The sequence below is a fragment of the Glycine soja genome, chromosome 15, assembly GCF_004193775.1.
Source record: "Glycine soja cultivar W05 chromosome 15, ASM419377v2, whole genome shotgun sequence".
Taxonomy (NCBI): domain Eukaryota; kingdom Viridiplantae; phylum Streptophyta; class Magnoliopsida; order Fabales; family Fabaceae; genus Glycine; species Glycine soja.
In genome coordinates, this window is record NC_041016.1 from 18,945,982 (window position 1) to 18,962,145 (window position 16,164).

The 16,164-nt window shown below is 32.1% G+C and overlaps 2 protein-coding genes across 11 annotated transcripts; one reads left to right on the plus strand and one right to left on the minus strand.

Annotated features, from left to right (window-relative positions):
* The first annotated feature begins 331 nt into the window (after positions 1-331).
* On the plus strand, positions 332-12,857 carry LOC114385692 (1,4-dihydroxy-2-naphthoyl-CoA thioesterase 1-like). 7 transcript variants are annotated; one of them, XM_028345724.1, is made up of 5 exons: positions 332-669; positions 938-1,150; positions 3,602-3,750; positions 4,805-4,914; positions 4,983-5,201. In XM_028345724.1, the coding sequence occupies exons 1-4, from the start codon at positions 532-534 to the stop codon at positions 4,875-4,877; spliced, it is 573 nt and encodes a 190-aa protein (XP_028201525.1). In that variant the 5' UTR covers positions 332-531; the 3' UTR covers positions 4,878-4,914; positions 4,983-5,201. The 7 variants fall into 7 exon arrangements, 3 of the variants coding, with proteins under 3 accessions (XP_028201525.1, XP_028201526.1, XP_028201527.1); XR_003660995.1 differs by lacking the exon at positions 4,983-5,201 and adding an exon at positions 12,163-12,857 and having other exon boundaries at positions 333-669; positions 4,805-4,943; XR_003660993.1 differs by lacking the exon at positions 4,983-5,201 and adding an exon at positions 8,954-11,075 and having other exon boundaries at positions 333-669; positions 4,805-4,956.
* Positions 3,764-6,190, minus strand: LOC114385694. 4 transcript variants are annotated; one of them, XM_028345729.1, is made up of 4 exons: positions 5,921-6,190; positions 5,722-5,772; positions 4,468-5,125; positions 3,813-4,354 (listed from the first exon to the last, which is right to left on the minus strand). In XM_028345729.1, exons 1-3 carry the CDS (start codon positions 6,155-6,157, stop codon positions 5,021-5,023), a joined length of 393 nt encoding a protein of 130 aa, XP_028201530.1. In that variant the 5' UTR covers positions 6,158-6,190; the 3' UTR covers positions 3,813-4,354; positions 4,468-5,020. The 4 variants fall into 4 exon arrangements, 2 of the variants coding, with proteins under 2 accessions (XP_028201530.1, XP_028201528.1); XM_028345727.1 differs by having other exon boundaries at positions 3,813-4,368; XR_003660996.1 differs by lacking the exon at positions 5,722-5,772 and having other exon boundaries at positions 3,764-4,368; positions 5,921-6,057.
* Positions 12,858-16,164: the final 3,307 nt, after the last annotated feature.

Sequence of the window (16,164 nt, forward strand, 5' to 3'; positions counted from 1 at the left end):
TCTCTCCAATTACCGAAAGCTTAGTAAGATAGAGAAAGACACAAGACTCTCGGACTCTCCTACTGGATGTTTCCAATTTCCATTACCGGAGAGGCGGTGAATTCCATTTTTTTTTTCCTATTATTTCTCGTTCTCTAGGCGTATATTAGTAATATTACCATATCATGGGTATTTAAGAAACATTTTTCTTTTCGTTTAGGGCTAGGGGCATGTCGCATGACCATAAGGACCTTGCTTGCCAACGTCATAAAGTCCTTTTTTATTTTTAAATTCATTCCATGTTGTACAAAATTGGAAATCCCCACTCACCAAATCACCACCAAGCACCAACCAATATCTCCATCATCTTCTATGAATGGCCTAAACTACCCTTCAAATCAACCACCACCACAACTTTATTCAATTCAATCCATTCTAAACAACTTTCCTCATTTACAAAGCCTCCACTTACAAAAAAGAAAAAAAAGCACCATCAATAATCTGTGAACAAGGGAAACCACACACATAGCTTTAATTTGATCTAATTTCTTCATGGAGGACCAACCATTATCATCAAAATCAAAGACTGCTGCTTTGGATCAAACCCTTCATTCAATTGGGTTTGAAATTGAAGACTTGTCACCACAAAAAATCTCTGGTCGTCTCCCTGTCACCCAGAAATGCTGCCAGGTCAACCCAATTTCTTTTTTTTTCCTCTCAATAAAAAGTATTTTATCTTTGGTAGTGCATGTTTGCCAATCCCTTTGGTGGAGCACCAACGGACTTTAGCCAACGCATCTCCCTCTTACTACTTATACATCCGTTGGATTTGCATTAGAATACAGGCTACAGAAAAATAAACATGAGTTAGTTTCTGAATGTTATGGAAAGTTTCATTTAATTGTTTTTTTTTTCTTTTTTAAATTATGTTTATGACTAGAATTGAAATTATGGGTAGTTTGATTTTTGCATGGGGCAGCCATTCAAGGTGCTTCATGGAGGGGTATCAGCATTGATAGCAGAGTCTTTGGCAAGCATGGGAGCACACATGGCTTCTGGTTACAAAAGAGTGGCTGGAATTCAACTAAGCATCAACCATTTGAAAAGAGCAGAGATTGGTGACTTGGTCTACGCGGAAGCTACACCTTTAAATGTCGGCAAAACCATTCAGGTCATGTTTATTGCCATTTATCTCTAATTCATATAAGATAAAACTGAACCATAGTAAGCATACTATAGTACGAATACAATTTATCTGCAATTATCATAACTATATGTTTCTTGAAAAAAAAAAAATCATTACTATATGAGATATGAAGGAGAAGCGTGTCTTACTTGGCCAATGATGTAGAATTGAGATGATGATGATAACAATGGAACAAGACCGAATTTGACTTCGCACTTTGCGGTGACAAGTGTATGGATCGAATGAATTGTTAATTACAGTTTATGGATAAAAATCTTTAGTCCATTTAGTATTTTTTAAAATGTTATGAAAACATCATCCATTTATCAATCTATTTTAAAGATATAAATGCGACTTTTAAATTCACCAACTTGTCCTTCCTCTTTAATTCAGACATTTAGTATGTTGTAAAAAGTTGATGTCCACATTTAATGTGTGATGATTTCTCATTTAAGGTTGTCATTGAAGGAAAATAAATAAGAACCCAAAAAGTATTAAAACATAATCCATTTTTTATTACTATATTTTAATGTATAACATGGGTGGGCATGTAATTCACCCATATGTCCTCCCTCTCTGGTTCACTTGTTTGCCCACTATCTCTATCTTGCCCAATATTTATTTTTATTTTTACATATTCTCTTATCCAATCTTAATTAAAATCTTTATTATTATTATTATTATTATTTATACACTTGTATTGCATCTCTCTCTCAACGTTACCTTTTACATCCATAGCTTTTTCTCCCATTTCCTTGTTATTTCTCTATTTTGTCAAGGATAAAGATCATTTGTATTTTTCATAAAAAAAAAAACAATTGTATATTCCCTTGTTCCCCTTTATTCTCTCAGATAAAGACACTCCGAGTGGCAAAATGGATTTGATCTCACACCAACTCCCTTGATGTACCTAATGCAGTGGTTGGTGGACTGACTGACATCGTCTACGAACTTTTAAAAACTTTATACAATCTCAATCATTCAAATACTCAAGTACATTTTTAAAAATTAAAAACATTCAATATTATGTTTTTAAATGAAAATATAAACATTTTTTATGACCAAAAAGTATATACGTTTATCATTTTACACATAATTTTTTTTTATAAAAGAAATTCACACATTTCTGGCCGCGCTTGGATCATATTGCTCTGTTATTGAGTGTGCCATTAGGAAAATTGATGCTGCAATTTAGGTTGAAAAGCTCTCTTTATCTTAGAATGATGAAACTTGCACAGTTTGTTTCTTCCTTGTCCTTGTCCATATAACTTATGGTTATAGTTTATGACTTGACTATAATTAACTTGACTATGATGAAAAAGTGTTGTGTTTTGAATAGATATTTATTGATTGGAATTTAAAACTTTCATCTATCACCACAATTCACTCGTTCTATATAATTTATGGCTATAGTTTATGACTTGACTATAATTAACTTGACTGTGATGAAAAGGAGTTGTGTTTTCAATAGATATTTATTGGTTGGAATTTAAAACTTTCATCTATCACCACAATTCACTCGTTCTATATAATTTATGGCCATAGTTTATGACTTGACTATAATTAAATGGAGTGATTTGGTTGGAATATAAATGAGTGAATCCAATTATTGCCAGCTTGCGCAGATAGATATTAGCTTATCTATAGTAACATCCAACATTTTATTTTTCATATATTCATCCAATGAGTAAATCAGAACTGTTGGATAAAGATTAGATAATTACTCATTTTATTTCAATAAATCAAAATTTAAAACACGTATTCAAAATCGGAGTTGTCTAGTATTCATCCAATGGTTATAATCCTCTAATTGCGTAAATGCGTGGAAATTCCAAGCGCACCAAAACGGGTTCCCTGAAAAGTTTCCTATGATTAAAAGGAAAAAAAAATTATATCCTCTTTATTAGTCTCTGTTTCTCCCTCACTGCCCCTTCCTTAAAACCAAGGTTATAGTTACTATAACCGGTGATGGAAAGACTTCTAATGCGCATTTACTAAACTAACGCAACATGAAAGTATGAACAACTTACAGTATAATTCTTATCATACTAGTCAGAAACCCGTATCTCATGCATGAAATATGAATTGCTAATCACATATTCATCCATCTTAACATAATACAAAACTTCACAATTGATGGCAAACCGCATTAAGCAAAATTCCTATAATCACCACAAATGTTTGATTGGAATGAAATGAGAGGACAATAATATTCGTACAATAAGTTTTTCCATGGGCTTGTGGACATTACTAGCTTCATTCTGCTTGACAAGGGAATTCCCCAATTTACTATCTTAGTAATGACTAAATATTTGTTGGTTAGATAACCAACAATAAAAGTCATTTTAAAAAAAGACTGTTCAATAAATATGAACTTTGTTATTGCTGAAGCTTACAAATGAGAAAAGCATGTCATAACAGTTTTTTCTGTAGCAGGTGTGGGAGGTGAGACTCTCGAAGATTGATGCTTCAAATTCACAAAACAGATCCTTGGTTTCATCTTCTAGGGTAACTCTACTATCCAACATGCCCGTCCCAGATCATGCAAAAGATGCTGCCAAACCGCTAAAGAACTTTGCAAAACTGTAAATATTCATGTCATTTGTTCTTAAGTGAAATTCAAATTTAGCTTGAATGTAATTATATCAAACCAAGGATCCAAATGCATTCGGATCAATTTTCTAATGCTTCAAGACGTAGACCACGATAGTCATTGTGGCTCTTACAAAATTGTTCAACGCTTCAAAATGTAGACCGTGATAGACATTGCAGCTCTTACAAAATTGTTCACATCATCCACCACAGACAAACTCGATACCCGCCAACCCCAAATTAGCCAACATTGATTGAGTCAATGTCGGTAATTTACTAGTCTCAGGATCAACATAGAAACCCTCATTGAGCTGCTGTTCTCATTATTTTGCAACATCAGCTTCAAACTTAGAATCCCAACAGTTCCTTGTGATCATATTTCAATATACAGCTTGTAATTTCAATTTTCAACTGAAACCATATGACAGAAATCACTTTACATCTATTCAGTGATTTCCATTCAACCAACCAACCAAGCTCATTTCCAGAAACATATAAGCTTGCTCACCGAAGCAATGTTGGCAACCTGAGGTTGCATTCTTTTTGCGAAAGGATCTTGATCTGGCAGTGCTCCTGTCCTTCATTTCCTTATGAATCCTGCAATTTTATGCCTAAAAAACATTAATAAACATAACATGATTAGAGATAGACTATGAACAAGAGCAAATTCCAGCAGCCACCAAATAGAATAGCAAAAACTAAGCTAGTACCTGATATTACTAAGTTGTTGGGTAAGTCGCTCAGCTCCACGCTAGAAAGTTTCAGAGAATATAAAGTTCCAGGCACCTCTTCCGAAACAACCTTTGACAATTTCTTCACTGAAGCTCCTAATCTTCCAAAAGCCTGTGCAAGAAACAAACAGCAACTGCTTGAACATTAGTGTTAGGAGCAAAGAGAGAATTCTTAGCTTTAGAGGCCTAGGCACCTCCAGAAACAAGATGAGGAAAGGAAATCTGTATTATTGCTTGAATCCTTAGATACATTGCTCTTCTGTTTATATAGAGTTTTCTACTACGAGCTCTAACGATTCATTTTTCTGGCATGTAGCCTTGGAAGAAAAGACAAAACGCAAATGGAATCTAATCCTAACAGAATTGTGCCACCTCAGCCGACAAGATGAAATAAAGGTGGATTGCTACGTTGCTGGGCACCTTTTTCTGCCAGCTCATTCCACGAAATCCCGCAGGTAACATGGTTTGGTAATGGTCCTTTTTGGCCTCTGTGCTTCCTCTGTGCTTGCCCCTGTGTTTTATCCTGCTTCTGCTAATTCTGCTTCCTGGATTGCTTTTGAATTTGGTTCCTTTTCTGCGTTTGATTGTTCTCTGATTGTGCTTGTTTCTTCTGTATTTTGTTGCTCTGTGTATTCAGCTGTATCAATTAGCCATTCAACAAATCACTACATACAAACAGGATTAAAGGAAATAACGAGTTAAGTTTGTCAAAATATTCTTAAAGTATGGCATGCAAATGTTTTAAAAATTCATCTGCAACCACAATTGTGGCCTCGACATCAAGAATTTTAGGTTAACACAACCGCAGTTGCAGCTGTATCAGTCGAATTTATCCTCAATTTTCCACAATATAGAAAATTTTGATAAAACCACAACCACCACAGCAATTTAAAACCTCGAAAAGAACATCAACTGTTTGAATACTAGCCATTCAACACATCACTACATACATCCGGGATTGAAAGAAATAATTTAACAAGTTAAATTTGTTAAAACGCTCTTAAAATATTGTCTGCGAAGGTTTTAAAATACGTCCTGCCACTGCAATTGTGGTTGCAACGTCAATGATTTTGGGTATCTGCTACCACAATGCGACCACAATTCCAATCAAATCAGTAGCATTAATCCCCAATTTTTGGGGTATCAAAACCGCAACTGCAATTTAAAACCTTAAACTATAACCGCAACCACAATTTAAAACCTTAAACTAGCATGAGATAAACCTTAACCTACAATTAACGTTGCAATGGAAAACACGGCTACTGAGAAAAACGCACCAAAAGCCTGCCAACCCGAAAAAAACAGGTTCAGTCTACTTAATTGTGAAAAGAATACCAACTTAATTACCCAGAAGCCAAAAATGCTTAAAGATGAAAATTTTCATCCTCGTTTGGTGAGCAAATAGGTAATTATTTATTATTTATAACAGTACCATGGAGAGAACGAACAAATGAGAGAGAAGCCCCAATTCAGGGGAGGGGCGGAACCCTAGATTTCTGGCCACCGTAGTGGGCGGAGCTGCCGCGACCAGCGACTGCAAATTGGGTGTCTGCTGTTCTGAGATTACTGGTGCCGGAATTGTGTCGCCGGCGAGCGGCGTCGACGTGGTTAGGATACTGACACGAACGGAGAACGGAGCACGTGAAGTGGCGGCCATTTTTGTGGGCATTGGAAATCTGTTGAAGCTGAAAGGGCGCGAAGACAGAAAATGCGTTTGAGATAACGTTGACAATTTGATATAGTTTACGACTATGTCAACTTCTGCTGCTATCAAATTACATATTATTTACGTCATAATCTTCCTAAATTATTTTACACGTGAATAAAAGTTACTTCATTTGTTCCAAAATAATGATATTTTTAAGATTATAGCATAGTTATTCCAGTCTCAAATATTAAAAAAAATTAATTTATACTAAAAAAAGTTACTTAATCATATTTAATTATTTCAATTTCAATTAAAAATTAAATTTTTTTAACTAATCCTTCATCGAAGTTTGGTAATAAAAATAAAAATGAGTCATTAAAAATAAGTCTTCAATTAAATGAATAATATTTTAGAAATAATAACATTAAATGAACTAAAATTAGTTAAAAATATTTATATTTGATAAAAGAAAATATTTTTTTCTTAAATTTGAGATAAGAGGGAAGTGATTAAGAAATTTGATACAAATTTAGATTAATACATCCTTAACTTTTCAATTACTTTTATCATAAATTATCTCACTAACCACCAATAACAATACATACATTTTAGTATTACCAACGTATGACAAATGTTTATTTTTAATGCAAATACTAATTGATCTTATTAATTATCTCTAGGAGTAATATTGGAAAAAATAATTTTAAAAGTTAAAAGGAGTAGTATAATTTTGGAAAAAAAAAAAGCCAAAATCCTAGAACGGTCATTGTTTTCGAACAGAGAAAGTAACAAACAAATGAAAGAAAATACATTAATTTTATAAAATCATCCTTTTAAATAGACGAAAGAGAATAATATTAGTATTATATTAAAAAACTAAAGTAAAATTTATTAAGAGTATTAGTAAAAAAAATATTATATTGAAAAGTTAACATGACCTTTATCTAGGGATAATTTTATTTTTTTTTCAAAATGTGATACTTGTTTTAGGATGAAGAAAATATATTTCAAGTTTTATTGTTAGATTTATTTTTTTTATGTAATTATTATTATGTTTATGTCCATTTTTTTTTATGAACATCAGTTGCATAGTTTTCATATAAATTAATCTAATGTGACAAAATTTCAAGTCACAAATTAGGATAAAAGGGTTCAAGATGGTATCCCAAAGTTGAAAACAAAAGAATCATTTAACTCATTTTAAAAACATAAAAGATTAAATTAAATTTTATAAAAATAAAAATACCAAAATAAAATAATCAAAACACACAAAACTTAAAGAGTATTTTAACTTATATTTTTTACTTAACTAAGTTTTAGCTACTTAATATTTCACACTTTTTTATATTTAATCTCCCTATATTGTTTTAAAACTTATTGGTTCCTTAATTTTGTTTTCATTCACAATATTAATCCTTGTTGTTAAGACTATTAAATAATGACCGGACCCTTTGTTGGTCACATCAACTAATTCCACCTCTTACAACTTTTCTATGTTTCATAAATAAGCTTTAACATTTAATGAGTATATCTAAATTCACAATACATGTCAAGGGTTTTATCTTAGTTGATTGAGTAGAATATGTAATTTATTGTAAACTCTCTACTTGGCTAAAAATAGTTCCACAACCAGCCCAAAAAAGCAAAGCTTGTGGAGATACCTCAAGATTCCATCAAGGAGCTAAATGCCCTAATTAATGTGGTTACCAAAAGATAAATAACCTTTTACTTAATCAAGCTTAAATAACCTTTTAGTTCTTATAAAATAGGACATTTTTATTTATTTTTATTTTAATCATTTATAGTTTTTTTGTAATCCTTTAAAGATTTCAATTTTTTGATTTAATGACTGCATGTTATCAAATAATAACGTTAACTGATGACATAATAATGATGTTGATCACAGTCTATTGACTTGTCATCATATCAAGGAGTCTAACAAAGTAGTTATGTCTACTTTTTTTTTAGTAAACTTTATTTTTAAATCTCTCATCAACTAGTATGATATTATCAACTATTTTGAACAAATAAAAATTTAAAAACATAATTTACCAAAAAGAAAGTTACATATGACAAATCAATGACAACCAACGTTGTTATGACATCATTACTTAATGTTATTACTTGACAATACAAACTAAACCCAACAGAATGAAAATCTTTAAAGGACTAAAATCAAAACAAAATTTTTTAAGGAACTAAAATAAATAAAAAATCTCCTATTTTATAGAGTTGTGAGCAATATATCTAACGTCTTCATATTTCTAAGCAACCAAGGATGCTGATATTAAAGTTGAGCACTTGTTTTATATTATTTATTTATTTATTATTATGTTCTTTTAAAATATACCTCTTTCTTTATTTTTCCTTAATTAAAAACCATTTTTTAATTATATCTTGTGTGACTGACTCCTCTTTTGTGTGTTATGTGTGGAGTAGCTGTCCATACACTCTTGTGTGCCACCTAATAGGCTAATACCCTTTTTGAATATAACCTTTTCTAAAGGCCAAAAGTTTTATTGCTAATTTTTTGGTAATATATATTTAGACTTCTAACAATAATTTTGGCTAAATTAGCTTCAGAGTAGTCAATCCCGACAGTAGGGGAGTAGATGACCTCAAAACTGGTACAATGTGTAAGCAGGATAATGGGGGTTGCAAATACACTAAACATAATGGATTCGACATGTGACTAATTTATACCGGACACATATAAGTTCAAAAAAATAATAAAAGAATTACTAAAATTTAGAAATATATTCATCAGTATTAATCAAAACTTGTAGCCCACACTCACAGTATTAATCTGATTAACAGGAGTCAAGGAGCATATGTAGAGGCAGAGGCAGCACGACACAGAGGAATGAAATGAGAACTATATTTTCTGATGGTAAAAGGGACAATGATTCACTAAGAAAAATTCAATTGAAGGAGTTACTTAATTTAATCTTATGCTCTTTCCCTATATTTAGGTTCTGTTATGAAAAATTTCTCTATAACTATTTATAAAAGAAGAAAATAAGAAGAAAAGAGATAATAATATTCTCCAAAAGTTAAAATTAATAAATGCAGAAGTTAAAAATAAGTTTTTTTTTTTAAAAAAAGCTAATGCAAGATAACTTCAACTAGAGTTAGCTTATGCTTAAGCTAATTTTAATTTTGGAGAAGCTTATTTTATTTTTTTCTTAGTTTCTTATATAATATGAAAAACCAAACAATGATTTATTTACTTTGTGCCCCTTTTTTTATTCAATGACTTATTTCCCCATTTTCAAATATTTTTTTCCCATTTTGGATATCTAGCTATGGTTACATCGATTCTATATAAGATTTTCTTACTCAGTTATGTATTCCCTCTTCAGCTATCAGATACTTGATATTGAAATCTGATAGATGATTTCAAGCATAAATATAGCCATGTCATGTCTTATATATAATTTCTAAAAATTTTCATATCCTGATATATGTTACCAACTATAAATGATTAAAGAAATAGTGTAGATTCTATTGATGAACAAGGAAATAACAGGAAATTGAAAGATAATTTGATAGAAGGACATCTATCAGGCAAGCCAAATGACTCCCCTCGTTACTGAAGACTCACAGTGATCTCACACTCTCTATAATTGATGATCCTCTCTTGCCTCCCCCTTATTATATATATTAAACTCACTATGTCATTCTTTGCCTTATTTTGTTGCTTATGTTTCCTATAGTATACTTGCCAAACCTTGGGACTATTTTCCAAATTTTGTATCTGCTGGACCAAGTCTTCTGCTCGATTTCTATCAATACCACCCATATAACAACAACCTTGTCCTCAAGGTTGAAATTTGGGAATTGGCTTTGGATGAAAATATCATTTTTCCAAGTCACATTCTCAACTAGACTTTCCTTCCACTTGATCAAGCCTTGCCAGGCTGTAGCACCCATTTTGTGACACTTCTTTGGCCTAAAACGGCCTCTGGTTCAATGTCAGTATTAGTTGGAATTACCTTAACTTAGCCTTTCTTAATTGTAAGACGTGAAAAATTGGATGGATTGAAGACTATGATGGAAGTTGGAATTTGTAAGCAACTTCCCCACTTAAGTATTTTGTCAGTCATAATGCTTTCCTTGCTCAATTCTTTTCTGCATTTTGATCAATGAAGTAGAGTTAAACTGATTTATGGTGGGTTGCATTTTCTGAGTGGTGTTGGTTATCTATGGTGACAGTAATTCAGTGGATAAATTTTATAGAAGTAACTCAAGTAAGCATATGTATGTAATCACTGCATGTAACTCTACTCCAATAATTCAAAACACCAAATAAGTTTAACTCTACTTTAGTAATTCACTGCATATATATGCTCATCTATGTTTGTCATCTTTCTGCGGTTTGGTATTTGGTTGTTTTAAGTCTTCTTTTATAGAAGTAAGGATATATAATTTATTTAATTTGCACTGTCTGGATTTCCATGTCTATCAAACAATTTCTTGGCAAAAGTAACATTAATTGAAGATATACAACAGCTGCTATTTTATAACTCAAAAAATGGAATACAACAATTCTTAAACTTTCAGTTCATCCTCATAAACAATAGTTTAATATGATATTCTGATGAGAATCAAATAAGAAACAATGATATTGAAGCAATAAAAGGATTTGGTGGGCCAATGACAAGGGTGCGTGATAAGAAAACAAAGGAAGCCTTGAACGAAATGGTGGCAATTGTCACTGAAGCAGATTCACATCTAGAAGGATTAAGTCAATCAACTACATAAAGCAACTAGAGGAATGAAGATGATGGACTGATTTGGATGATGACCCATGAAGATATAATATCTAGTTTTGTTTTATATTAAACAAAGATGTAATTAGATGCTTGGGTTGTTGCTGTGTTGAGTCTTTTGACTGGATTACATGTTAATTAATAAAGTCACTAACTTGACATAATTACCACCATTAGTAGTATATTATGATTAGAGACTTTTGGTATCCTATGGCCAGCTAAATGTATTTTAAATTTTATGAATGAAAGACAGAATCTTGGATATTGAAATCTTAGTTTTTTTCCCAGATCAGGCACGTCAATTCCAAATTGCTTCTCATATGCTAATTGCATCATCTTTTTTTATACATATTACCTGGTATTTATTCCTATTGGTACCTCACTTTTTGTCCTGATTGGCGCTTATTTGTTGCGTGAAGTATGTTGGCTTCTAGGTGCATCTCTTTATAGTGTTGTGTTAGTTGTTTGTGTGTCAATTAATAGCGTGATGCTCTGCACCTAATTCTGAGTTGAATTCCATCAATTCTCATTTGCTTTTGTCAATTATGCATTCCTATTTGCTTCCAGTTTTGTGCATTTCCTTTGGGATCTGTGTTATTGTCCAGCTTTGGTTGTGTGGTGTTTAATTTCAACACTTATGTTCATAAGTGTTCATGTTTGTTCTTGAGGGATTTTAGATAAACCCTTGTGTTTGATCGTTGGAAAAATTGTTTAAGCAAATTTGAGTGTTTTGCAAATGTTGAAGGTTGAGTATTAGCAATAGAAAAGGACTGAAAAGTAAATAAAAAAACGAAAAAGATATTGGGCCAAAAGAAAATTAAAATATATATACATTAAAAAAAAGAAGGAAAATCTTCCCAATACAAGTCCTTCTACACCCCTTGCTCAGTTCTTTAATTATCATACAGTTTGTCATTTTGTCTCTCTTGAATTGACTGTCTCTTATTATTTTGGGTCTCTCTTATTGTTGAGTCTTCAAATTGTCTTAGATCTCTATTTGAGTTGTCCTTTTTTCTTCTTTAGTCTAATAAGTTGATTGCTAATCACTTGGTTTCGTTTATTACAAAGATTGGAGGATGACTTCTTTTAAGAACTCAAAGAGAGCAAATTGAGTGGTAAAAGACAAGTGAGCACATTACACAAAAGCCTAATTGAAAGCATTAAACACTAGTGATATATTTCTAAGAGTGTAAACACATGAGAAGAGTGATGAGGTCTTATCACTTTTGTTTCTTTTTGCTTGAATTATGGTAGGTGCTAGTGATGGTACCCTCTACTTGGGGAGACAACAGTTTACTAATTGATGCAATTGTAGCTCAAATGGAAAGGATGATGAGGGAGCATATAAAGGAGTTATATGGGAGAATTGAACAGTTAGAAAATCAAGAGAATCGTGAAGATGATGGGGGTAGAAGGAGGAGGAGGAAGAGAAGAGATAATGATGGTGGTGATGCTAGAGAGGACAAAATTGAAGGAGTGAAGTTGAACATACCCATTTTCCATGGGGAAAAGTGATCCAAAAGCTTATTTGGAGTGCGAGATGAAGATTGAGGAACTGATTGCTTGTCACAACTATATAAAAGATAAAAAGATGAAGGTGGCAGCCATGGAGTTCACTAACTATCCTCTTATTTGGTGGGACCGACTATAAAAAGAGAGGTCAAGATTTAGAGAACCCTTGATGAATAGTTGGGAGGAGATGAAAAGATTAATGAGAAGAAGGTTTGTTTCTTCTCATTATCATAGAGACCTTCACAACAAGCTTCAAAGGCTCACACAAGGAAACAAAAATGTAGATGAATATTACAAAGAGATGGAGGTTTCCTTGATTAGAGCTAATCTTAGTGAAGATTGAGAAGCTACTATGGTGTGTTTTGATAACTGCTAATTATGAGTCTATTTTGAGGTTAAATTATAGATGATTTTGTAATTTTTCTCTTTTAATTTTTCCCTTTTGAGCAAATAATTGTTAAATTAATATTATTTAAGTTTTAGTGTAGAGAATATTAAAAGTGATGGATTTATGAAGCTTGGTGAGTAAAATAAAGCTAAAAAATACAAGAATAATTAAGGAAAGCAAGCTAATTGAGGAAAGAAGGAAAACGGAATAATTAAGGAAAATGAAATAATTAAGGAAAAAAAAGACTAATTAAGGAAATCAAACTAATTCAGAAGTCCATTAATCTGCACCTATAAAAGAAGAAGAGAGAAGAAGGAGAATACACACATAAATTCTAACAAAATATAATTCCTTATAGAAGACAAAGGCTAGAAGAAGGAGAAGAGAGACTAAACCCCCTTTGTTGGGAACTTGGCAACCAACTACTTTTGATGAAATTTCTCTTCCTACCTATTTATGAATATTACTTTTGCATTATCCTTTCTTGTACTTAATATTATTGTTTGTGGCTTGATCACCCATTTGCATGGTAAGTTTTAGGGGTAGCACTAGGAAACATTATTTTCTAATAGAATTGGGAAAGAGTATCTAAATAAAGTCATTATTAGGGATAGGTTGATATTTGTTTAGCCTATTATACATCTCTATTCTTAATGCAATTTACTATTTTAGCTCTGCAAAAGGATTTGGGAGAGAAAATAGATAAATTAGACTCTTTCGTACGGGGACCAAAGTTAGAATACACTAGTAGATACAAGTGTAAATTGGAATAATTATAAATAGAGAAAAATCATTAACATTACATAAAAAAGTATTTCTGGTAGGCTAAGTTTCCAACATTCTCATCTTCTGAATTTCCTTCTATAATATTATTGGATTTTCTCATCTTTTCTGTCTTTAATTAATTAATTTAAATTCATGTTTAATTATTTTTCTTGTTTGATTTAATTTTTAGCAATTTAATTTACTGTTTTCTACTACCTTTTCCAAATCTTTTTTTAATTAAATATTTATCTACCTAAGTATAAACAAAGTCTCTGTGGATGCGATACTTGGACTTTCGTTTTAACTTTACTACTTGGGACAAATTGGTGCACTTGCTAATCCATCAACATGTTTCTTACATGAGCTTAATAGTGATATAAGAGATGTTGTGGGGTTGTAGAATTATGTGGAGTTTGAGGACTTAGTACATCAAGTTGCCAAGGTAGAACAACAACTCAAGAGAAAGGGTACCATGAGAAAAAGCTCTTCTAACTTTAATTCTCCAAGTTGGAATGACAAAAATAAGAATAAAGGAGGTACTTCTTCAAGCAATTACAATCCTGCACCTCAAAGGACTCAGTTTTAATCCAATGAGTCCACTCAAAAGACAAGGAGTAGTGAGATAAAATGTTTCAAGTACTTGTGGAAAGGTCACATTGCTTCTCTATGTCCAAGTAATATGACTATGTTACTTAAGAAGGTTGAAGAGATTATAAGTGATTCTTCTTCAAATTTTGTTCCATCTAGTGATGAAGAGGGAAAAGGAGTAGAAGGAGATTTGTTCATGGTGCGAAGGTTGTCAGGTAGCCAAGCAAAGGACTTGGATGAAGCCAAAGAGAAAATATTTTTCACACAAGGTGTGTCATCCAAGGAAAGGTATGTTCTTTGATTATTGATGGTGGGAGCTGTACTAATGTAGCTAGTGCAAGGTTGGTTTAAAAACTGGATTTTGAGACTAAACCACACCCTAGGCCTTACAAACTTCAATGGCTTAATGAAGATGGTTACATGACCGTGAAAAAGCAAGTTGAAGTGAGGTTTTCCATTGAGAAATATGAAGATGTTGTTTTATGTGATGTGGTGCCTATGGAGGCTTGTCACTTACTGCTTGGTAAGCCTTGTCAATTTGACAAAAAGGCCAACCATGATGGACACTCCAACAAGTTCTCTTTTACACGCAAAGAGCACAAGATCATCTTGCACCTTTATCTCCACGGGAGATATAGGAGAATCGAAATAAGTTGAGAGAGAAACAGAGAAAGGAATTGAAAGGGAGAGTAATTGAGAGTGAAAAGAAAAAGGAAAGAAAGGGAGGAAAGCATCAAATCTGTTTATAAAAGAAAAAAAAGGTGAAAAAGGCTATGCATTTCATGGTTGTCAAACTCTCGAGTTAACTCGCTAACTCAAAGAAGTTTACTAGTCATATTTTAGTACTAAGTGCAAACTTGGTAGATTTGCAAGTTTATCATTGAGTCAACGAGTTTAGTTGGACCAAAAAAAATTTAACGAAACAACACCTGTAGGGGTCATTTTTGGGTCGTAGAAATTAGAAATGATCAGAAGTTTCAAACCTTCCTTTGTTGAAGGTAAGCTTTGTGAGTTCATTCCATTCATTCTCTTCCTTGTTGTCTTGTTTGTACATGTTGATGATTGTTATATGTTGTTGCTCCCCAAATGTCATTTTTACAGCAATTAAGCATTTTGCTTTTCACTAATTCAACATTTTGTGGTAGCAATGCTTTCCAAGTTTATTTTGATGATGCCAAAGACTCAAGTCAAGAATCAAGAGTCAAGCAAGTATCAAGAATCAAAGAGTCATTCAATTAAGATTCAAGATTAAAGAGAAGACTGAAGATATACAAGAACTTCAAGAAAAACATCAAGATAAGTATAAAAATATTTTTTCAAAAGAAAAGATTGAATAGCACAATTTGTTCAAGAGAATTTTTCAAAGAAAAATCTTTTACCAAGAGTTTTAGTCTTTGGTAATCGATTACCAAAAGGTAGTAATTGATTACCAGTAGCCAAATTTCTTTTCAAACTGATTTACAAAGCTGTAATCGATTACCATAATCATGTAATCGATTACCAATGTTTTAAAATGTTAGATTTCAAATTTCAAGAGTCACATCTTGTGATAAAACATTTTCAAATCATTTCAAACTTGTGTAATCGATTACACAATACTTGTAATCGATTACCAGTGTTTCTAAACGTTTTGATTTTTAAATTTAAACATGAAGAGTCACATTTGTTGATATGTAATCGATTACACTATGATGGTAATCGATTACCAGTGACTTATTTTGAAAAATAAATTACCAAAAGTCACAATTCTTAAAGTGACTAGTTTCTGAAGATTTTTTAAAAGTCACAACTTTTAAAGTGTCTAGTTTTCAAAAAGAGTCACAACTTTTAAGTGACTAGTTTTCAAAAGAGTCACAACTCTTAAAGTGACTAGTTTTGAAGAAATTGCCGAAAGTCACAATTTTTTTTCAAGAGCCATAAAATGGCTATAAATATGTGACCATGGCACAAATTTCAAAGGATGCATAAAAGATTTATTTCATTCATTCATTCATCTTTCTAAG

Bases quoted from the DNA above. Each gene is read 5' to 3' on its own strand.
- LOC114385692 (XM_028345724.1), top strand. From the start codon at position 532: ATGGAGGACCAACCATTATCATCAAAATCAAAGACTGCTGCTTTGGAT. The intron at 670-937 runs GTCAACCCAATT...AATTATGGGTAG, and splicing joins TCACCCAGAAATGCTGCCAG to TTTGATTTTTGCATGGGGCA. The intron at 1,151-3,601 runs GTCATGTTTATT...TTTCTGTAGCAG, and splicing joins ATGTCGGCAAAACCATTCAG to GTGTGGGAGGTGAGACTCTC.
- LOC114385694 (XM_028345729.1), bottom strand. From the start codon at position 6,157: ATGCCCACAAAAATGGCCGCCACTTCACGTGCTCCGTTCTCCGTTCGT. The intron at 5,773-5,920 runs GTACTGTTATAA...TCGGGTTGGCAG, and splicing joins ATTTGTTCGTTCTCTCCATG to GCTTTTGGTGCGTTTTTCTC. The intron at 5,126-5,721 runs GTAGGTTAAGGT...TAATTGATACAG, and splicing joins TTTCCATTGCAACGTTAATT to CTGAATACACAGAGCAACAA.